General features: G+C 43.7%; 1 protein-coding gene across 6 annotated transcripts in view; it reads left to right on the forward strand.

Annotated features, from left to right (window-relative positions):
• Positions 1 to 3245: 3245 nt before the first annotated feature.
• PRUNE2 (prune homolog 2 with BCH domain) overlaps positions 3246 to 24398 on the forward strand; it is a 258870-nt gene continuing 237717 nt past the window's right edge. For all 6 annotated transcript variants that reach the window (XM_073878052.1, XM_073878054.1, XM_073878056.1 and 3 more), the window contains exon 1: positions 3246 to 3462. In XM_073878052.1, coding sequence (XP_073734153.1) covers positions 3427 to 3462 — 36 coding nt within the window. In that variant the 5' untranslated portion in view covers positions 3246 to 3426. The remainder of the gene's footprint in view (positions 3463 to 24398) is intronic.

Below are 24398 nucleotides of genomic sequence, written 5' to 3' on the forward strand. Positions count from 1 at the left end.
GATAGGGGTCTCAATGAGAGGAGTCCAGGAGTCAAGAAGCCTGAGAATGAAAAGAGGAATAAAGGAAGGGATTGTTTTATTAACAAGAGCAAAGGATGTGATTAAGAAAAGGGACGGACTTCAGGTTTAGATGCAAATACTTGAATTATGCTGATAGCACTTGGATCAGAAGTAGGGAATTTGATGGAGGCCTTTCCAAAGGATGAGGACATTGGACTTGGGAACTATTTGGCCACAAGGGGTAAGAGAAAGTTATAGATCAAAGTGGGCTCCATATTTTGTACCCGGGTGATGGGGAATGCAAATTTACCTAGCATCAGCAGCGGTTCCCAAGTGTGACTATACAGAGAATTATCTGATGAGTTTTTAAAAAATACTGATGCCTGGACTCCTCCCAAGACAACTCAATTCAGGTTTTTTGGAGATGGGACTGGACAATCAGTATTTTTCAAAGACCCCAGGCAAGGCACAGCCAGGGCTGACAGTTTCTAATTAGAGTTAAAGGCATAGATTTCTGGCTGCTGTGGAAAGATAAATCTGATAGCCACCAAATAACTTGGGGTGTGGGTTGTATGGTATGTAGATTATGACTTCCCAAAGATGTCTACAATCTAACCCTTAAAATCTGTGAATATCTTAAGTTACATGGCAAAGAAGAATTAAAGTTGCTTATCAACTGACCTTAGAACAGGCAGATTATCCTTTTTTATCCAAATAGGTCCAACGTAATCACAAGGGTCCCTAAAGGGAAGTAGAGGAAGAGAGTCAGAGGGAAAGGTGGCTATGGAAGAATAGTCAGAAAGATGCAACATTATTTGCTTTGAAGATAGAGGAAGGTACATCCAATCAAGGAATGGGGTTGCTTTTAGAAACTGGGGAAGGTCAAAAAAAAAAAAAAAAAAAGCAAAAGCAAGATTCTGCCCTAGAGCCTCTAGAAAGGAATGCAGCAGAATGCAGCTTGGTTGACCTAAAACCTTTGTTTTTGCCTGGTGAGACCTGTGTCAGAATTCTGACCTACACAACTGTAAAATAAACTCAAGTTACTCTAAGCCACTGAGTTTGTGGTCTCTAATACAAGTGGTCAGTTCAGGAAGTCCTCTTGGAGGAGATAAATTTTGATGAACTGTTATGTAGGGACATTTTTAGTGGAGGAAAAACTCTTAGATGTTAGAATTTAAATCCATTAGGATTTTTTAAAAAAAAATCTCCAGGCTGTATAATACCTACCCAGAATGTTTAAAATAAAAAGTCAAAAGAATAAAACTATCATGTGATTGTCAAATTCTTCCATGGAGTCAGAGACAAGAAATTCTGGGGAATTTTTCTCAGCAGTGTTACTTGAATTGTGATCAACTTCCCTGATTTAAAGGCTGACAAAACACTTGTTTTACCTGGATGGTTTTAAATTACTTAAGTCAACAAAGAAACAGATAGAATCTGCAGCTTCCACACAGCTCATCACCTGAATGTAAACTGGAACTGAATATTCCTATCACTCTCCTTTAATCAGATCTATAGACACTGCTGATGGTTTTTCATTGGGTCCTCCTGAATAAAAAAAAAAATTGGACAATTGGATAATCTCACACTCCCCCCCACAGTACCAAAAACCTTCCATATGTACATTTAGTTATTAAAGTACATTTATTGAGGATTTATATTTATATTCATCAATGAATGTGGCAGGCAAAGTCTTTGTTCTAATGGAGCTCACAGCCTGGTGGAAAACAGACAAGTCATCGGGTAGGGTCCAGTGGAGTAGAAAATATAGGTTTGCATGGGAGATCAGGGATAGGGCAACTGACTGGGTGTGGGAGTGGGAAAGGAGGAGAAGGTCAGGGTTGGGGGGGGGCTTCCTGAGGAAGATAATTTCTAAGTAGCATGTAGCATCAGCAAACCCGGGGAGACTGTTAAAAATGGAAATTCTCAGGCCTGTTAAGCCAGACCTACTAAACCTGAAATCCTGGGGAATGAGACACCAAAATCTGTGTTTTAGTAGATCTCTGAGTGGTTCAGATATACGCTAAAGTTTGAGAACCCGAGGATCATACCTGGGCTGCACATTAGAATCACCTGGAGGACTCTCACGCTGTCGCTGTTGCTGTGGCCCCTCTCCCAGAGACACTGATTCAGTTGGTCTGGGATAGAGCCTGGGAATCAGTATTTTTAAAACCCTGGGTGTTATAATGTTATTTTAACAGGCATTCAAGGTTGAAACCACTTCTCCAAGCTGACAGCTGAAGCATGAGTTAGCCAGTCAGTGAGGGCTGGTGAGAGGGCAGGAAGGGTATTATAGCCCAGATGTGAGAGAAAGCCCAAGGTTCCTGGGATTTGATAAGGCTGGAGAATACGCACAACAAAACTCCATCGCTTAAAATAAGGTTCATAGTTATAAATTTAAGTGTTTATTGCAGTACTTCTTAAACTTTAATGTGCATAAAAATTATCTGAGGATCTTGTAGAAATACAGACCCTTATGCAGTAGGAAGATTCTACGGCCCCAGCTCTCCCTGAGCAGGCACGTCAGAGAGCAGATGGGGACTGCAGAACGATAGAGCTGTGCTTCAGCCGAGGGCCAACATAAGGGCAACTAGCCGGGGTGAGTTTCAGATGCCCGCCGCTGGGTGGGTGTGTTTTGAGGGTAAGGAGGAAAGATGCATCCTAGCACAACCTCCCAGCCTGCTTTGATGATTATTTTCCATCAAGGTCGTACTGCTTTTAGCTCAGCAATAACCCTCCAACCCCCAATCTACTGAGTGCACCCCCTGGCCAGGCCCGCAGACCTAGCTCATTAAGTGACCGCTGGAGCTCTCTGTAACGTGCCAGCCCGCCAGGGAGGCGCTGGCTGTGGAGGGGGGCTCTCCGGGGACCTCTTTTCCCTCTCTCCCTCTTCCCACCTCCCCTGGCGGATAGCGGCGGTGCCTGCGGCAGAGCCTCCCTATGCAGCAGCCCCTTGCACTTGGCTCGCACTTCTGGGCGCTGTCCATGGTTGCAGCATCTTTCGGCGCGCCACGTCAGGAGGCCGCCGCGGGGCCCTGCGATTGGCGGAGGAGCCCCTCGCCATCCCCCAACACCCCCGCCCTCGCGCCCGGGCCCCGAGCCCCGGCCCCGAGCCTCGGCCCCGCAGGCGCGTGCCAGTGCGCGCGCGGGGCGCGCCCTGGGGCTCCCGGGCGGCACACCCACTTTCCTTATTAGGGCAGAGTCAGACGCGCAGAGCGGGCGGCGGGGGCGCGAGGGTGGGGCGGGGAGCCCTGGGAGGCGACAGCCGAGGGCGCAGCCACAGCCTCAGCCGCCTCGGAGCGGCAGGAGGGAGCAGCGGTCGCTGCGCTCCCGCCGGCCAGTTTCCTAAGACCCCGCTTCTCTCCGCGGGCAGAGATCTTCCTCTGCGCCCCGCCGGTACCCCTAGTCCAAACCTCTCGCGAAGACATGGAAGAATTTTTGCAACGCGCCAAATCTAAACTGGTAAGTTGGGGGAGCAGGGCTGTGTGCGTGCGTGCGTGCATGTGTGTGTGTGTGTGTGTGTATGCGCGCGCCTCTGTGTGTGTGTGTGCGTGCGTGCGCGCGCTAGCTGATGAAGAGGAAAGGGCATTGCAGCAGAGAAGGAAGAAACAACTTCGCCGCTTAGTTGTCAGGGTGTGCGGGCTATCCCCTGGAAAGAATCTCTGGAACTCTGGTCCTTACAGCAGGCAGTCTGTCTCCAGAATCCTCCCCCGCAGGCAGACAAAGTGCTGAGGTGGGGGTGGTTGGCCTGGCAGAAGTTGGGTCCTGTGTGTCCAGCTTTGGTTCCTTTGGCTTGAGGTTAGAGAGAGGTAGATCCAGCCAAACTGCAACTTGCTTCTGATGGCTGGAGGGTTAATGGGTGTGGTGCTCCTTTCGAAAATGAGCCCAGCCTTCTGCTGATGCAGTACCTGTAAGTGTAAAGGGGAGGAAAAAGAATCTCTTAGAACTGTACTTTAGCTGGAGGTGGTAGCAAAGCACAAGAAAGGAAGTTAGGGTGCTGGCTAGGAAGGATGTGTGGGGCAAACGCGCAGTTTACCCAAGCATCCCTCACAAAGAGCTTGCTCCAGTGCAGGAGTAAGGGATGTTCTAGTGTGAATCATGCGACTCCCGGTCCCTGTTCAGATCTGTAATTTGGGCAGAGGCAGAAGGGGAAAGCCCCAACTGTTGCTGATGATGTGGGGTTTGCCAGACTATTGTTCTCCTGGGAGGAGACCAGCATGTTGGCCCGGTACAACTGTACCACTGTCCAAAGAGTGAACTGTGATTTTATTGTGTGGGTTGACAGTTGCTACATATTCTGGAACAACAGATTCTAGCAGCTTCCTAATTCCAAACTGTTTCGGTTCTCCAGCATAGCAGTAATAAACATAATGGAAATGTTTCTGTTTCAACACTTAGGGAAAAGCCTCTGCTCATTTAGAAGCGATATCTTTAATGAACAGTGAAAGTACCTTTCCTGGGCTTGGCATAGGAGGAAATGCATAATTTATGATGCCTTTAACCTTTAAACCTTCATAGAAGACAAAATACAAAGTCTGCATTAAGGTGACATCTTCATCACAAGGCAGGATATTTGCAGGGTTATTACTGTAACGTATTTACGCTTGCACAACAAAGGGAGTGTAGACCCAAGTGTGATTCTTACAATGATTTAACTCTATCTTTTAAAAGACCATTAGAGTTGATTAATGCTAATGTAAGTATTTTGTTTTCTACCTTAAACCTCCCAGAGAGTCAAACATTTGTGGGGGTTTCAAAATTGAGAAAGTTGGTGGTCATTTCTGTGTTTATTGATGACCCCTATATAGTTTTACTTGAGCACAGGAAGGGAAATAGTGATTTCAGAAATTGCGTGCATTTCTGATCGTGTAAGTAAGCTCTCTGTTTTTTTACCTAATGATGAGTGAGAAATGGTCCAAAAGGAAAGTCGATCGTGCCAACTTATTTACTTATTTATTTATTTTGTGGGTGGGTGAAAATGAATGGCCATCATTGATACATGTAGATTTAGACTGCACCTGTGTTCCACTCTGGAAACACGTATTTTAACAATAAACATACAGATTGTGGGGTCTGATGTGAGCAGGAGATTTGCCTAATTTCTGAAGAACAATTGCTGGAATGGAAAAATTTCCTATTTCAGAGCAATCAGTTGAAAGTAATGGGTAAGTTTATTTACTGAGTCCCTTCATTAGGCGAGCAATTTGCTCTACATCATTAAAAAAAATAGACAGGAAAAAGAAGTGGTTGTTTGAAATACTATTCCTAGTTTCCTGTGTTAGCCAGAAGGACAATTACTGGTAATTTTGTTTTTTCTTGGAATAGGTTTCTTGTTAGAGATCACAGTTAGTCTTTCGTAACCACAGAAAAGGTGTTTTGGTCAATTTTGGTGTCATATTTCTCCTGATAAATGATATTTTCTAGGTAAATAAATTTTTTACTTAATTTGGAACATTAACTATAGTAGTAGATGACCTTTTGCTTTAGAGGATAGATAATCTTTGTTTTGGAGAAAAAAATAACTGAATTATTATGACATTCATTTGTGAGAAGTATATTCATAATAAATTAGTACTGTTTAAAAAAATCAGGCTAATACTTTGGGAAACCTTTTAAGGAGAAGAAAATTATGCTGGCTTTCATTTAAGCCTGATTAGACCAGAATTAGATAGAAGTTAGGTGTTATGTTTAAGCTGTTTTCTGTCAGAAGTTAATATAGGCTTATCCGCATGATACCTTTGAAAAGTCTAGCTGGCAAGGTTTTTACCTACCTACTTGACTTCTTGCTTTGATACTCTGTAGTCGTGATGTGTATCTTTTAATAGTTTGGAGTAGTCAATGTCCTTTCCAAAGTCCTAACATAACCTCACCATCATTGGAACTAGCTAATTCCAGTAGACAAAAGAAATTTTAAATTGCAAAATGGAGTAACTCTTAGTCATGGATAAAATTTCCAGTGATCAAGACTTTGGAGAAAGTCTGCATCATTTTTCCTCCTGACTAGGAGCATTTATTATTCATCTGTCATTGTGAGGAGAGAAGCAGCTCTCCCATTCTAGGCCAGGCCCTGGTGTGGATCAGAAATCTTTGAAGGGGAAGGGATATTTCTGGATTTTATCAGGTAGTTTGGAGCTTATTTCTGTTGAAATTAGGGGAGCACACTGTCAATTCTTTTTCCTCCCAGTCTGCTCCTGCTGATCTCAAGCTGAGGCAGATTCACTGGCATAATCCCCACCCCCTTTCCCCTAGATCTCTCCTTCTGATACATACCCTTCCTTCCTGAGAATATGCTCTATTTATCAGAAATGGGAAAAGCAGACCCCAAGTGTGGCCTCACTGGGATCCCTCCTGGCACTCAAATGCTTCTCTAGGGGGCCTTCTACCTGGTCAGGACATGCTTGGGTGCCTAGATCATCCTGATGAAAAGCCTTAGCTGATGGTGGAGGGCAGCAAGGGAGGTAGTCCCTTACTCTGAGCTTGGCCTCCCGAAATGGCACCTTCTTGACAAATATGGAATGACAAATAGGAAATTAACACAATGATTATTAAATAATCAAGACAGTAGAGTAAGCCGAATGAGAACAAGACCCCTGAGAGTGTAGAGATGCTAATCAAAGGGTGGGTGATGCTTTTTACCTGGGTGCATTCCCCTGATGTGAGCACTCGGCTGTGTTTCTGGTTTGGACACCCACTGCTAGAACTGGAAATGAGAATAAAAACACATTTTCTTTTTCTCCTGCCAGTGCCCACCTGGCTTTTCTTCCACCTGCCTGTTCAGAGCTGGAATAGGGACAGAGATCAAATCCTATAGTTCCAGGCTTGTCCTGAGGTTTTAGCTATGCTTTCCATTTTTAGTTTTGCCATTTCTATGGTGGTGTCTTAGTTATTCTTAGTTGTACCATTTCTATGGTAAGAAAAATTGAGGGAGGGAGGGAAGGAGGGCTCCCCGCCCACCCTATGCTGTGATTTGGGAGATGTCCTCCCCTTTCATAGTGGTCAGCTCAGAAAAGTATTCAGGCCAAGACCACCTCATGGCGGCAGTAAATGGTCCAAGTTTCCATGAACTTTGGGGGGAAGAAATGAAATAAATGAAGTGTCAGAGCCCCAGGGCTCTGGCTGGTGGGAAACCGAGGTCTCCACTCTTGTCTTCTGAGCCTCTCCCACTGCCTGGACCCCAGCAGCTGATACAATTCAAGCAGCTGCTAATGGGTGGGGGGTCACTGCCGTCCACATGCCCTAAGAGGTAGATCACTAGCCAGCCTTGGGTGTTGGGTGTGTTGGAGGAGTGTCAGCTGCTGCTGGAAGGATCCAGAGCGCATCAATGTCGCAGGAATGCTGTTTCCAAAGAGAGGGTGGGGATCAGGTTGCCACTACAGTCTGAGGAATGCATCTGTCCCTTCTGCAGGGACAGCTGCAGATGCAGAGCTCTGTTCTGCAGTGGGTATTAGTCATCGCATGGACTTGTGTAGAAGAAAACTTCTGCATGACCTCAATGTCAACTTAGACTCTGTGGTACGTGGCATAGGGACCCAGAAAGCACATTAGAATTGTAGAGGAGATGGGGTTTTTAAAAAGAAAGAAAAACACAGCAGCCTGTCTGCAGAGTCATCATCTTCATTTGAAGTTGGAGGAATATATTCTTGATTCCTTTACAGGAAGAAAAGTTGGACTTGTCAATAAAAAGCATCTTTAAAGTGACTGTTGCCAATATTTGGAAAGCGCCACTGTGGTGAGGACTAGTAGTTTCGTTTGGGGAGCTGAGCTCATTCTGATCACAGACCACAGGATCAGCTCCTTCCCCATCATCAGTGAGGGTTGGTGCACTGGAGATTTTGCCAGAGCATTGGTGAGCAGGAAGGAGACTCAGGAATCCAAAGCACTTCTATGAACGTGGTGCTTCCACCCCACCTCCCCCTTAGGAGAAAAGAGCCCTTGATTGCTTTAGCCACGGAGTCAGCTCCATTTCTCCCTGCTGGAGCTTTCAGACCAAGAGCTGTGGATTATCCAGCCCCCCTTGGCGGAGGGGGTGGTGCGGGGAATGCTTTGGAGAAGAGTCAGAGTTTTTCAGTGTAAATCTCACAGGGGATTGGTCTGCCTCAAAGGTAAAGAATCGGTCACTGCCACTCAGACAGCACCTTGGGTCTTGGAGGTCATGATTAGGTGAGCAAGGACACTGTTTAATTAGTGACTTGGGAATATTTGATGTTAACTGGGTAGAAAGGCGACAGCTTTGGTATAACCTGTTTATTTCTATTTGTAGCATTTATTTGGCCAGATAGTAACATTGTTTGGGGTTTCGTGTGCCAGTCTAGAGAGCTCTTGTAAGCAAGCAATGGTGGCTTGGTGATGGAGGTATCGCTCTTCCTGTACATCCACTCCTTCCTGGAGTGCTAGCTGAGCAGAGACAAGGGTGAGGAAGAACTACTTGGGTCTGGGTGAAGGCTGCAAAAATGGAAAGAACATCTGGGGACCAGAGAGGTGAAGTGCATGGTGTTGCCTTTGCCACTGATTCTGTTTGGACTCTGGGGTTTATGGGAGAGTCATAGAGTTTGGAGTCATCTTTGAAGAGAAACTGGGGAGGGGCAGGACTGACATATTCAGGAGGCAGCATTCACATGGAGTTTGATATGACTGACACCCTCTGGGTTTGTGCAGTACACACCCTGCACAATCATACATGGCTTCCCTGCCCCAGGTCCCAGAGTAGCCTACTCAGAATCTCTGGCGATGTGCCAAATCCTTTTCTATCTGAGCCCTGTGGCTCTGGGCTTTGGTTTCCAGGGAAAGGTAATCTTTTTTCTTAAGAGATCTTGGGAGGGAAACTGGGTACTAGATTGCTCTGAAAAATCCAACCACAAAGTCTGTGTTGGAGAAAATAAGCTGATAACACGGTCTTGGGTGTTTTTTGTTGTTGTTGTTTGTTTGTTTTAGAATTTTTTTTAATTTATTTGTCAGAGAGAGAGAGAGAGAGAGAGCACAAGCAGGGGGAGCAGCAGGCAGAGGGAGAAGCAGTCTCCCCACTGAGCAAGGAGCCCCATGTGGGACTCGATCCCAGCACCCTGAGATCATGACCTGAGCCGAAGGCAGACGCTTACCCGACTGAGCCACCCAGGCATCCTGTTATTGAAATATTTCTGATTCATAAATCTTTTAAATGTTTTTTTAACCAGTCCTTATGGAAAAGAAAAACAAGGCCAACACTTAACCAGCTGAGCCATCCAGGTGTCCCTGGTCTTGGGTTTTTAGTCTGACAACTGGGATAATGATACCCACTTTGCAGGTTTGTTGTAAAGCCAAAATACTATGTCTACAGTTCTCAGCACAGAACCTGGAACAGTGGCTGCTTCCCTCCATTTGCCCCAGCTGGTCATTCTCTGCAGTTCCTTATCTCACTGAATGACATTACTATCCAACCAGTTTCTCCACCTGGAAACTTCCTTCTCCACGCAACTTATCCCAGGCATGATGATTGCAAGGGTGGGCTCGCCAGTCTCCAGGAAACCACTCTCCCACTGCTGCCACGGAGAGCATTGCGAAAGCACCTTTTGCACCTCTGTAAACCTCAGGACCCTTCTATTGCTCTTAGGAAAGCAGATAACATGACGTCATTAACATGATGTTGGGATCTGACCCAGGATGCTGCTCAGCTTCCTTGGGCTTCTCCTCCTCCCTGGCATAGAAAACTCCTACCCTTTCTTCAGATGAGGTGACGAAGGGAAGTCTCCCCAAAGGACCTCTTCCCACTCCACCTCCTTCACTTCATGAGTATAAGTTGGGTTTTTGGGTAATGATTTTAGATCACTTACTGCAGCTTGTCATTATATCTCTATTGGGCATGTTTATTTGATTAATCAGACTGAAAAACAGGTCTCTCTCTGTATGATTTTGTTCACCATTGTAGATCAGGGCCTGGTGCAATGCCTGATGTTTAGGAAGTTGTTTGTTTGTTTTGGCTGTTGTTAATCATGCCATATTATCGTTAATTAAGTACAAAGAGCCTTCCAGTTATGTCACCTAGAGATTCTCTCACCCGTTGCTCTGTTTGGCTGTTCTATTTGGTGTGCCAGTGTCCACATTAATCTGAACAGCATCGTTCACTTTGATGAGGCGATCAGGGCAGCAGATGGAACAAGCATCATGGGTCACCGGATAAGGGATTCCTTTTATGTGCACAAAGATCTTTCTCACTTTGTACAACTTGTACTTGGCCTCCTCGGGTGCAAAATGAAGAAGAGCAAAGCAACACTTGGTGCCACAGATCAGACAGAAATTCTCTTCCTTCTTGTCAGTGCTGATGACCTCCCTAAAACAGAGTAGGCTAAGAGTTTGGCCCTTGAAATTAATCGTAATGAACTGCTGCATGCAGATTTCTTTCTTCATTTCTTGTCAGGGAGTACTTAAGTCTGTTCCTTAGAAAGAGATGAGGGAGGACATTCTCTCAGCTTGTGGGGACCAGGAGGTGGACGAGGACCAAACACACCGGTCAGTTTTTCTTGCATCCAATGCTTCAGATGCTTCTTGGGACCATGAGCCATGCCTGTGCTAGACACAAAAAGAGCCAAGTGTTTTTAGAATGAATGAGGACATAAGGCAAGAGTCTTGCACAAATCATAACCCATTGTAGTGGCTCAATAAAAATGAATAAGTGGATGGACAGGTGCAGACTCCTAGTGATCTGAATCTGAAGAAGGGCCAACAACAGTATGCACAAACCCAGGTTGGTTTACTAGAAGCAAGTGAGAAACATTAAGGTCAAGGAGTGCCATCCAGCACTTTGCACAGAGTGTGTACTTCATACAAAATGTTACTGCAAACCAGTGAGGCTAGTTTTTATGCACGACTGTTGGGAATCTGCAAATATTGGTTAAATTCAAGCATGAATGGATTGGAGAGAGGCAAGGAAGGGAATGGGCCACTAAAATTTGCCTCTGCAAAACCACATTGCGTAGATCAGCAAATGGAGCTTATTAGTGCCGTAGATCCTCCACTGTGTGGTTCAAAGACTAAAAATTACACTTCCCCAATCCCAACTACCACACCAAGTCCACCCAGCCTATTCTGCTTCCTCTGGAGCAGTACTAGTAGCATGAGAGAGACTGGCAGGTAAGCCTTTCAGAGTCCTTGAGAGGAAAGGTGTAGGCATTCCAGGCTAGTCTCATTAGTATTTCTGTCCAACCCTGACACAGCAGACCTCGTGCATGGGATCAACCCATGCATTGTCCTGAAGCAGACCCCTTGTCCGACCAGTGCACTGTTTGTGGTAGAGCATGATCATGGTCATCCACTTCATCGAACTCTCAGGGATGTGACCAGACTTTCCCAGGTGCTCTTACTAGCCTGTGATGCCAGAGTCTTTTTGAAATGATGGGGTGTCCAGAAAAATTGCATATCTTTGGCTCCATGCATTTTCTATTTCTTGCTTTGGCTGCCAGAAAGCTCAAAGCTACGCTGATGCTTACTCCTTAGCCTAGTATTTCTGTAGTAAGTTTTTCTTATTTTTACTGCTTCGTTTCTACCTTGTTATACTTATTTTAATGTGTGTTTGGTTTTTTTTTTTTTTGCTTAATTTGTATGTGTTTTTTTTTTTTTATTACAAGCAGCTTATCCTTTTGGACCCTGGCAAGAATAAATAAATACATTTTACTATAATGCATATGATCGTGAATATGTTTTGACAACTGGTCTGGTGTAATTCAGGGTTTATCCACTTACATTTGGGAATTAGCTTTTTTTCTGTGATGGCAAATATCGTGTGGGGGCTTCAAAACATGTAGCTGAAATTAGACATCAGTCAACACAATCAAAGCTGTATCTTTGTTCTCATCCTTAAGGACTGGTGGATTCCTTGGGAGCAGCAGTGATCACACATTCCTGTACCTGAGCCCATAACCTGGAGCCCAGGATGCAGCCCATAGTAGAAGCCGCCGGGCCTACATAGGAAGGTTTGGGAAGAATTTCACAGAGCATTTTGGATTTGAAGAAAGCTTGGAGATCCTTTTGTCTTCCTCATCACTCCTTTCCCCTAAGTGCAGTTTGGCATGGTGGCTGGTGGTGTGGGCTTTGAAACCAGATGCCTGATTTCCAAGCTTGACTTTGCCATCTTGATTTTACTCATCAGGGAACCTCAGTCGCTTAGCCTTGCTGAGTCTCGGTTTTCTCATCTATAAAATGAGAACAATATTAGCACTCCCCTCTTAGGGCTGCTGCAGGTGTGAATGTCCTAAGATGAGACACAGAGCTGAGTAATAAAATAACAAAAACATGAAAGAGACCACTGGTGGACAAGAGAGCCAGGAAGCCCTACTGACATTTCATAGACAGTTCTTTTTTTATATAATTTTTTTATTATGTTATGTTGGTCACCATACACTACATCATTAGTTTTTTTATTTATTCAAGAGAAATTTATGGAACACTTACCAAGTAAAAACATTCACCAAGCACTTGTATAGAATACAAAGATAGATAAGATACATAAGTTAACCTTAAGGAATTTCTAGTTTATTAGGGAAACTAAGTAAGGGTTAAAATAAATGATAAGAATGATAGGCAATATTGAGAGGTATTGGTTCTGTATATTTTAATTATTTTCAAAATATGTCCATGCCAATTTAATATAATCTAAAGCCCTGGGAAACACTCTGAAATGTACTGCGTGCTAAATAAATGGGAGGAGTTATTATAGTTATAAATAGCTTTGTTGTCTCTGAAGAGATCCAATATTGGAGCCACTACTTCAAGAGGCTTCTTCCTCCTAGATTTCTACAGTGCTCTAAAGAGAGGAGGTAGGCAATTTACAGAATCACCATCTTGACCTGGCTGCACATTAGAATCACCTTCGGAGTTCCTTTTTTTTTTTCATTTTATTTTTTTATGTTATGTTAGTCACCATACATTACATCATTAGTTTTTGATGTAGTGTTCCCTGATTCGTTGTTTGTGTATAACACCCAGTGCTCCATGCAATACATGCCCTCCTTAATACCCATCACCGGGTTAACCCATCCCTCACCCCCATCCCCTCCAAAACCCTCAGTTTGATTCCCGGACACTTCTTAATTCTTAGCTCTTTTTAGTTTGCCTAAAATTTGGTGAATGTCTGTCTTCCCTCTAAGAGATCTGTTTTTTTTCACTGAATGTCCACAGTGGTCTTGTGGAGTAAGTAGTATTCTCCTTTTGCGGTTGAGGAGACTGAGCGTTAGGGAGTCAGGAAGTTGGCCCACGTTCCCACTGCCAATGAAAAGCAGAACTAGAGTTCTCTCCCAGATCAGCTGACTCCATTTCCAGGACTCTTTTCTTATAGCCTCAGTGCCTCTGCCCACCTGATCTCCCAGAACACTGGTTCAGTTGGTTAAGCGACCTCCTTCAGCTCAGGTCATGATCCTGGAGTCCTGGGATCGAGTCCCACATTGGGCTCCCTGCTCAGCAGGGAGTCTGCTTCTCCCTCTGACCCTCCCCCCTCTCGTGCTCTCTATCTCTCATTCTCTCTCTCTCAAATAAATAAATAAAATCTTTAAAAATAATAGAAGTGAACAACTTGACAGGTTTATAGGAGGGTTGGATGGTAAGTTCACTTTGACCTGAGAAAGAGGTTTATTTCTTTGTGGTGACCGTTTTATATTAAAAACCCTCGGACAACTGAGTCATCAGTGAATATTATTGAGAACTAGCTATGAGAAAAATCTGTGGCTTGGCTGTCTCTGATTTGGTTGGACAAGTTGGAGGACATTTCTTACTGTATACCCATGTGAAAGGAATATAAAAGATTGATAAACTAGTTGGAAAATTGACATGTGACTAGCTTTTACAGTGGTCAGAAATATTGTGGGAATTTAGTGAGTTTTTCATAAAGAGAACGCATTTCAAAAAAAGTCTGAAGTTGTCCCTTACTTACCATCAAGATTGTTGGCACAACTCTTGGTTTTGCAGATGTCTTCAGAGCTGTTAATGTGTTGCTGGAGGTCTTAAGGATTACTTTGATTGATTTAATGATGAATCAATCGTACAGTAGGTTGACTCATCCCAATGACACAGTTAGTGAGGAGAAGAGCTGGAGTCGAGCCACAGCTCCCAGTTGTGCCAAGCCTGCTTCTGGCTCTTGAGTCTGCCAGCTTAGCAGCGCCCCTGAAAACTGCTGGTTATACTCAAGACACATGTAGGAGTGAAGGTAAGGGGAAGAAAGAAAGGAAGGAAAGTGGATGTGGAATTGGAAGGAACTAGGAGAAAAGAGGAGAAAAGGGTTTTTGGCGGGGGGGGCACAGGGAGAAGTGGTGAGGCATAGAACATCCTTCCAAGACGCAGTTGCAGTGAGTTGCAGGCCCAGCACTTCCTGTTTCTGGAGTTCACTCATCTGGTGACATCAGCCAACCCTAAGTCTCCTGGAAGGTGGAATTATGCAAGAGCAGCTTTCCTTAAAGCAGCCAAAATTGATGATTAAAAACATCTGTATGAATACATAAAGAAGATGTGTGTGTGCACACACGTGCACACACACATACAGAGGAGTGTTACCCAGCCATAAAAAAGATGAGATTGTGCCATTTGCAACAACACAGATGGATCTGGAGGGTGTTATGCTAAGTGAAATAGGTCAGGCTGAGAAAGACAAATATTGTATGATTTCACTCATGCGTGGGAACCAAAAAACAAAACAAGTGACTAAACAAACCAAAAGCAGAATCAGACCTATAAATACAGAGAACAAACTGATGGCTGCCAGAGGGAAGGGGGTTGGAGGCATGAACAAAATGAGTGGAGGGGAGTGGGAGGCACAGGCTTCCAGCTATGGGATCAATAAGTCACGGGAATAAAAGACACAGCATAGGGTATATGGTTGGTGATATTGTAATAGTGTATGGAGATAGACGGTAGCGTGTGATGAGCACGGCATAAGGTATAGAGTTGTCAAATCACTCTGTTGTACACCTGCAACTAATGTAACATTGCGTGTCAACTATACTCAAATAAAGAAATTAAAAAAAACACATATCTTTAAAGTTAGTCCTTTCCTCACAGGAAAATCCCCCAAACTCTATCTCTGAGCCTATTTGTGTATTAACATCTGTAAAACACTCAAGAGCAATGCTGGGATACAGGAAAGACTCACTAATGTTAGCTATCATCATCATCTTCATCATCATCACTTAGTTTGTGCTTTGACAGAATATCCACAAGCTTGATTTTCTCAGAGCACAGTGATGGAAGAAGAGGTTGCCCAAGATTGTAATTGCCGCTAACTTACAGTGGAGGAATTGCACAAACAAAACCCAAATCAAACAGAACCTATAAGAAGCCGGCCCAGGCTCTCCATAAGTGCCATTCCCTCTGGGGTAGGGTAAATAGTTCTAAGTGTCCGCACAGTGTCTGTGGCCACAACATCAGTGATGTCAGGTACGCTGCTGATGTTCACAGTAACAACCCTGTATATCATCAAGGAGGAAAGATCAGTTAAGCTCAGAGTCCTGCTTAAGGAGAAAGGTGGAGCATGTAAGCAGTTTCAGAAAAATTTCTAATTCAGATAATTAAAAGAGAAAAAAAGTAGAAAGGAATTGTCACATGGAGGGCAAGCTTTGGTTGTCTGGAAAAGTTGCTTGCACAGGAGACCTCGTTCTTACGGGAAGCCAGATATGTGAAATATCATGGTTTTTATAACAAGTGATCATGAGTCAGGAGGGAGGGCAATGGTGCTAAAAATGTGAGCCTGATGTGAGGAGGCAGAAATAGGTCTGTGGCATGTAGAAGATGCAGGAAGGCCCGCTCCCTGCTCCCATCCTGAGTCAAGAAATAATCTGGTTCTGGACTCCACAAAAAAGTTGCAGCAGGGCCCATGAGCCTGTAAAAAAGTTCCCTAAGAACAGCCCGAGACGGAAGGACACCTGCTGATGGGTTTTCAATTATTTGAAATGTTTTTGTGGGAGAGTTCCCATTTGCAGAAACCATTTCTTTACCTTCCTCACACAATAACAACAAGAACAAAAACCAAAACAAAAATAAACCCCAGGACTTTAGAATAAGTGGCTTGAAAAAAAAGAAAAAGAAGAAGAAGATGCCCATCAATTCAATAAGATCCAATTATTTTGTTGTGAAAATTATCTATCAACTAATCAAAGGGTGCAAAAGTGAAATGTGCATGCTTGTGTCTTGCTCCCCAAAATGGAAAAGAAGAGTGAAGGCTGACGTTCATTCTGAATGTAGAAGCGTCTTTGGTCGTCTTTGTACTCTTCATACTCATTTCCGCCAGCAAGTGGCCGGTGGTACTGGCCAGACCAGCACCTGGCTCTGGGAAGACAGAAGTGTCACGGCAGGTGCACAGGTCAGCCGCTCCCCTGCCACGGGTATGTCTGAGAGGACACATGCCTGTCTGCTCCCCGGGAAGGCAGTGTCCCTGGGCCCTTCTCCAGGGAGACAAGGGGGCAAGTTGTTCATTGCCCCCAAACTCCTTGCTTCTTCCCCCCCCCATTTCTATTGAGAAGTAATTGACATACATCACTATATACATTTAAGGCATACAGCAGGATGGTTTGATTTACTATATTGTAAGAGGATTATCACTATAGCTTCAGTTAACATTCGTTTTCTTTTACAGATACAATGAAAAGAAAAGAAAGAATAAAAGAATAAAGGGGGAACATTTCTCCTTGTGATGAGAACTCTTAGGATTTACTCTGTTAATGACTTTCCTATATATGGTGTGGCAACGTTAGCGTAGCATCATGTTGTCCATGATTACATCTCTGCTGCTTTAATACTTTCATCCCCCCGGCCCTTGGCAGCCTCGCTTGGTTTGTGTGGGGCATCTCCTGACTGAAATACCAGGTAGGATTTTCTCACCCTCTGGCAGCTACCATAAAAATGGATTCGCAGAGCCACTGCCTTGTGGAGAGCTGGATTCTTTCAGGGAAAGGTGAACAGCAGTTCAACTGATTTTTGTAGATTAATACAAGCTTAAACTTTGATTCAGATTTTGTTTTATCTTTTGAGTATTTACCAAGCCCACTGGGGGAACTTCATTGGTTTTCTTTCTTTTCTTTTCTATTCAAAAGATTTTATTTATTTTTTTGACAGAGAGAGAGAGCGTGCGTGTACAAGCAGGGGGAGCAGCAGAAGGAGAGGGAGAAGCAGGCTCCCCGCTGAGTAGGGAGCCTGATGTGGGACTCGATCCCAGGACCCCAGGATCATGACCCGAGCTGAAGGCAGACGCTTAACTGACTGAGCCACCCAGACACCCTGGTTTTTTTTCCTTTAAAATTGTAAGCAAATGAAAGCATGGTCTTAGGAAATGCATTCAGGTCATAGGACAAGATAAATGGGAGGGAGAATTTCATTCTCTAGCTGAATATTTCTTCTATTATTTAATTGTGAATTTGCTTTGTAAGACCCTAACATAATAAAGCCATGCACAGAGCAAAGCAACTTCATTGGTCTGTAACTGATCGTGTGCTTGCTGATATCCCTGGACTGTGGCCTGAAGCTCCCTCCAGCTTTCTTGGCTCCACTCTAAAAAAATCCAGACATAAACTCACTGTGGTGGATACAGATGAAAATGCTATCCCAGAACTGGCTTTTAAAACACTTTGAAAAATTCATTAGCCTTCGAATGTATTAGGTCACTCTGAGCCTTATGGGGGGGACAAGCATATTTCTCACTTCTGTGGAATTGTTTCATGCCAAAATAGCCTTCCGACCAAGCATGACGTTGCTGTAAAAACCAGTTCACAGTGGTAGGGTTTCAGATGCCATCATTTACATAGCTTTGATGAATCTCATAAACACTGAGCCATGCTTATTACTACTGGCCCCTTCCTTGGACTTTTGCTTTCAGCACGATTTATATTCAGCCACTCTGATCTGATCGCTATGTCACACTGGACATACCCTGACCCGTCACTTCAGAGAGTGGTGTGGAAACAGGCATCAGGATTCCATGTGTTTAGCCACAGTCTTTTGTTAGTGATTTCTTGCTTGGAAACTGTCGGTTATTTTGATCACAGACCTTTGCGTGTGAAACTACTGTGGAAGCACAGATCTTTAACACTGAAACAGATGACTTTAGACTTTGTCTATTTCAGCCTCCTGGTACTGTCAGGTTTCAACACTTTTAAATGTTAAAGCAAATTTGAGAAATAGAGGAAAGCTAAAAAATGAACCATAAACATGAAAGGAAATAAAAACTAAAAATGAAAATTACCCACTTTTTTTTAAGGGTGGGGGGAGAGGGGCAGAGAGAGAATATCAAGCAAGCTCCACGCCCAGTACCGAGCCCTCCCGACACAGGGCTCCATCTTACAACCCTGAGATCATGACCTGAGCTGAAATCAAGAGTCAGGCTCTCAACTGACTGAGTCACCCAGGCATCCTGAAAATTACCCACTTTCATTCTAGCGTGACTGTTGGCAAATTTTGGCAAGTAGTTTTCTTAGTCTTTCTTTTTTGTGCATAGGATCAGGATATTCATACATTTCAGTACCCTGATTTTTATTTTACTTGACATTATTCATTAACTATTTCCCTATGTTATTGAATTATATTCCAAATCAGCATTTTAAATCATAGCATACAATGTAATAAGGAAGATATATGATGGTTAAACATTTTGATCACCCCTCCTATTTTTTTGCTATTGTTAATTACACTGTAACAAACATCTCTGTTGCTAAAATTTTTTTTTTAGATTTATTTATTTATTTATTTGAAAGAGAAAGAGAATGAGAGAGAGAGAGAGAGAGAGAGCACATGAGACGGGGGAGGGTCAGAGGGAGAAGCAGACTCCCTGCCGAGCAGGGAGCCCAATGTGGGACTCGATCCCGGGACTCCAGGATCATGACCTGAGCTGAAGGCAGTTGCTCAACCAACTGAGCCACCCAGGTGCCCCTAAAATTTTTTTATCTTGTGTAGGATAATGTCCTTAAAATAGCTTTTCAAAAATGTAATTATTGGAGCAAAATATACAAATATTCTTTTTTTTAATTTTTTATTGTTATGTTAATCACCATACATTACATCATTAATTTTGGATGTAGTGTTCCATGATTCATTGTTTGTGCATAACACCCAGTGCTCCATGCAGAACGTGCCCTCTTTAATACCCATCACCAGGTTAACCCATCCCCCCACCCGCCTCCCCTCTAGAACCCTCAGTTTGTTTTTCAGAGTCCATCATCTCTCATGGTTTGTCTACCCCTCCGATTTCCCCCCCGTCATTTTTACCCTCCTGCTATCTTCTTTTTTTTTTCCTAACATATATTGCATTATTTGCTTCAGAGGTACAGATCTGTGATTCAACAGTCTTGCACAATTCAAGCACTCGCCATAGCACACCCCCTCCCCAATGTCTATCACCCAGCCACCCCATCCCTCCCACCCCCCCACCACTCTGGCAACCCTCAGTTTATTTCCTGAGATTAAGATTTCCTCATATCAGTGAGGTCATATGATACATGTCTTTCTCTGATTGACTTATTTCACTCAGCATAACACCCTCCAGTTCCATCCACGTCGTTGCAAATGGCAGGATCTCATTCCTTTTGATGGCTGCATAATATTCCATTGTGTATGTATACCACATCTTCTTTATCCATTCATCTGTCGATGGACATCCTGGCTCTTTCCACAGTTTGGCTATTGTGGACATTGCTGCTATAAACATTGGGGTGCATGTACCCCTTCGGGTCCCTACATTTGTATCTTTGTGGTAAATACCCAGTAGTGCAATTGCTGGATCATATGGTAGCTCTATTTTCAGCTGTTTGAGGAACCTCCATACTGTTTTCCAGAGGGGTTGCATTCCCACCAACAGTGTAGGAGGGTTCCCCTTTCTCCGCATCCCCACCAACATCTGTCGTTTCCTGACTTGTTAATTTTAGCCATTCTGACTGGTGTGAGGTGGTATCTCATGGAGGTTTTGATTTGGATTTTCCTGATGCCGAGCGATGTGGAGCACTTTTTCATGTGTCTGTTGGCCATTTGGATGTCTTCTTTGGAAAAATGTCTGTTCATGTCTTCTGCCCATTTCTTGATTGGATTATTTGTTCTTTGGGTGTTGAGTTTGATAAGTTCTTTATAGATTTTGGATACTAGCCCTTTATCTGATATGTCATTTGCAAATATTTTCTCCCATTCTGTCGGTTGTCTTTTGGTTTTGTGGACTGTTTCTTTTGCCATGCCGAAGCTTTTTATCTTGATGAAATCCCAATAGTTCATTTTTGCCCTTGCTTCCCTTGCCTTTGGCGATGTTTCTAGGAAGAAGTTGCTGCGGCTGAGGTCGAAGAGGTTGCTGCCTGTGTTCTCCTTTAGGATTTTGATGGACTCCTGTCTCACGTTTAGGTCTTTCAACCATTTGGAGTCTATTTTTGTGTGTGGTGTAAGGAAATGGTCCAGTTTCATTCTTCTGCATGTGGCTGTCCAATTTTCCCAACACCATTTGTTGAAGAGACTGTCTTTTTTCCATTGGACATTCTTTCCTGCTTTGTCAAAGATGAGTTGACCATAGAGTTGAGGGTCCATTTCTGGGCTCTCTATTCTGTTCCATTGATCTATGTGTCTGTTTTTGCGCCAGTACCATACTGTCTTGATGATGACAGCTTTGTAATAGAGCTTGAGGTCTGGAATTGTGATGCCGCCAGCTTTGCTTTTCTTTTTCAACATTCCTCTGGCTATTCGGGGTCTCTTCTGTTCCATACAAATTTTAGGATTATTTGTTCCATTTCTTTGAAAAAAGTGGGTGGTATTTTCAAATATTCTTTTTTTTAAAGATATAGATAGTCTTAAGTTTCTTGATAAATCTTTCCATATTGATTTCTGGATGAAATCCACCACATTTCAAGACCCAGGGAGGTTCAGAAAGGTTAACTTGTTCCATAGAACATTGTAACAGAGTCAAGCATAGATTTCAGGTCTCTTGACACGTAGGTCTGTGCTCCTGACAAATTTGAGAGGCTGTTTAGTATAGCAGGAAGAGTACCAGGCTAATTTAAAAAATATGAATGTAGGGGCATCTGAGTGGCTCAGTCGGTTAAGCATCTGCCTTCAGCTCAGGTCATGATCCCAGGGTCCTGGGACTGAGCCTCGCATCAGGCACCCTGCTCGGCGGGGAGTCTGCTTCTCCCTCTCCCTCTGCCCCTCCCCCCTGCTGGTGTGTGCTCACTCTCAAATCAATAAAATATTTAAAAACAAATAAAATAAATACGGATGTAGTCCCAGATGGGCTGTGCACTCAGTGGGGAGTCTGCTTGTCCTTCTCCCTGGACCCCTCCCCCAACTTGTGTGCATGCAATCTCTCTCTCTCAAAAAAAAATATGGATCTGAGCAAATCATCTGAAACTGCCCTGCTGCTAAATTAAGATGATCATAACACAAATTATACCAGACCAGTTATAGCTCTTATTTGAAATCATGAAGTAGAATTTGACCAGAGAGCCACTTCCTTTTTTTTTTTTTTCCCCACTTCCTCCATTTCAAAAGGATTGAGCTTTATGATGCAGTCAGCAGTACTGTTCACTAGTTGCCTAGTGTGGTCATTCAAGACATGGTATTGCACTTCATAACTTCTTTCACCTGTGTGGTCTCACTCGGTCAACCTTGGATAGGACGTATGTTATTATACCTACATCACAGATGAGAAGAACAAGGCCAGACAGGTGAAATCCAGCCTCATCCACGCACATGCAGACAGCAAGTGGCAATACTGGGTGTGTAAGATCTGTGTCTTCTGATTCCTCAGCCCTTGCTTCCAGTGGTATCTGTATGAACTAAAAATTGGTTCGCACTTTTTAGATAGTTTAAAGTTTAAAGTTCTCATTGAGAATTTGATGGTTTGGATTCATCTCCATAAAAGAAAATGGCCCAGTAAAAATACAGGTACTTTTCCAAGTGGGGAATATCCAAAGGTGAAACACATTTGTGCTGAAGCTGTGTTTCAGAAAACACACAGGAGAGCAAATCTGTTGAGCTTTGGAGTTTTTGTGTGATGGGTTCTGATGAACAGTTTGCAAGTGTGAGATGAATGGATGTGTGATTGGTAGAAACATGCTGAGCTCCACAGGTGCTGTGATACCAAGTGTCATCTGTGATGGGAAGGAGGTACCCGAGAGGTGGGTCTTTGGAGGGCCTGTGGGCATCATCCCATGTACTGTAATGGGGCAACAGGTCACCGGATGCTGCTTGTGTTGACTCCAGCTCAGAGTTCTAGGTAATGAGGGGAAGACAGTTTAATTGCCTTTAACACGAGATCTTTCCCTGCAACAAAAGAGGTGTAATTCTGTCAAATTCTCTCTCTGTTTCATTCTTCATCTCCCCACCCTATTCCTACTATTTCCCTATTTGGATCATATTTATTAACTGGCCAAAGACTTAAATGCCTCCCGCATTGATGTGATAGGGAGTAATTTTAGCATAGTGCAATTTAATGCTGTATAAGCTGAATTCTTCTCTTTCAAAAAGACTCTCACTAAGAAACACATATATTTCTGGACCAGCATTTTGTATAGCCATGGCATGACAAAGGCCACATGATTGCTAAGTTCGGTGTTCACAGAGGTGAAGATGCATGAGACACATTTGGCTATGGGTAGAGATCCTGGGCGGCCTGTGTTTTCTGATCTTTCTGAAAGAAGAAGAATTTAATTCACACTGGGGAAAAAGGGAAACAGCCATACATTACTGGAAGGAAATTTAAGGGCATGGAGCTCAAGGTTGGTCTGGGCTTGAAATTCTGTATTAATAGAAATGTCAGGTGTATAGGACACCAGCTGTTCTGAAAACCTAACATGATTTTTTTTGTGTGTGAGAAATCTATTGTCTACAGATGATTTGTATACAGTACAGTAATTCCTTTATAGATGTCGTGTTGGGAAGCTTTAATATATGCTGAGGGAAATATACTTGGGATGATATTTTCTTGTAAGTGCTGGGATGGGAATGAAAATCAGTGACTCTGAGAGACTTAGCTGTGTAGTTGTTAAATCATGCACATCTGCTAAATAATTAGCATGCTGTGGGGCAGGAGGTTCTGGAAGTGAATCCTCTTGTGCCACAACTCCTAGCTATCCAACTCCTTTCTGAGTACACGTCTGCTTTTTTAAAAGACGAAGAACAGAGAACATGGAGGACCCAACAGGAACATTCAGGTTAAGCTGATGTCCTGCCATGACCAATGTCCCTGACTGGGCCTTCTCTCTGCCTCAGTTTTCCCAATACATCTTTATCCTGCCTCTTACCCCCTGGGCACTTAACTGTTAGCAAAACCTGCCCTTGGCCAGGAAGCAAGGCTATAGTTTACATATTTTACTTCATTTGACTTTCACAGCAATTCTCTGAGACAGGCATTACTATGCCTAATGCACAGAGGGGGAAACTGAGGCTCAAAAAAAATCAAGTGATTTGCTGTAGGTCACATAAGTAATGTATGTTAGAGCTAAATTTCTGGTATTCTCTACCTCAGAGCCTCAACTTGTATTTTCATTGCAACACACCTCAGGGGGCACAATACACCGACTTTAAGAAGGAGTGGGCATGATAGCAGCAGTTCTTAAACTTTCATGTGCACAGGACCTGGGGATCCTTTTAAGATGCAGATTCTGATTCAGTGCCCTGTGGGGTAGGGAGACCTGGAAGCCTGTCCTTCTAACATGTTCTTAGGTGATGCTGATGCTGCTGGCCCCCAGACCACAGTTTGAGTAGTGAGGGTCCAGAGTGCAAGCCTGGGGTGGAAGAGGGCCCTGTTTGGGGCCCCTCTCTGGGGGCAATGGAACTGTAACGGAACTGCCCCCAACTGTAATGGGGTGTTTCCCATAGAGGAAGCGCTGCCTCCCTGAACTTTCCTTCAGGCAGCAGTGCAGTCCCATGAAAATGTGACAGAGATGCATGTTGGGCCGGTGCGCTGACTCCTAAGATGTTAAAAATCTAAGGCAAAGGGGTGCCCGGATGGCTCAGATGGTTAAGCATCTGCCTTCGGCTCGGGTCATGATCCCAGGGGCCTGGGATCGAGACCCGCATCAGGCTCCCTGCTCCTTGGGAGCCTGCTTCTCCCTCTGCCTCTATCTCTCTGTCTCTCATGAATAAATAAAAATAAATTTTTTTTCTTTAATAAATAAAAAGATTTTTCTTTTAAAAAGAAAAATCTAAGGCAAAGACTGGCACAAAAACAGACAGACCAGTGGAACAGAAGAGAGAGCCCGGAAATGGACCCTCAACTCTGTGGTCAACTAATCTTCAACAACGCAGGAAAGAATGTCCAGTGGAAAAAAGATAGTCTCTTCAACAAATGGTGTTGGGAAAATTGGACAGCCACATGCAGAAGAATGAAACTGGACCATTTCCTTACACCACACACAAAAATAGACTCCAAATGGTTGAAAGACCTAAAAGTGAGACAGGAGTCCATCAAAATCCTAGAGGAGAAC

This window comes from Callorhinus ursinus, unplaced genomic scaffold (genome assembly GCF_003265705.2).
Source record: "Callorhinus ursinus isolate GAN/ISIS: 27379988/994484 unplaced genomic scaffold, GSC_fseal_2.0 scaffold28, whole genome shotgun sequence".
Taxonomy (NCBI): Eukaryota; Metazoa; Chordata; class Mammalia; order Carnivora; family Otariidae; genus Callorhinus; species Callorhinus ursinus.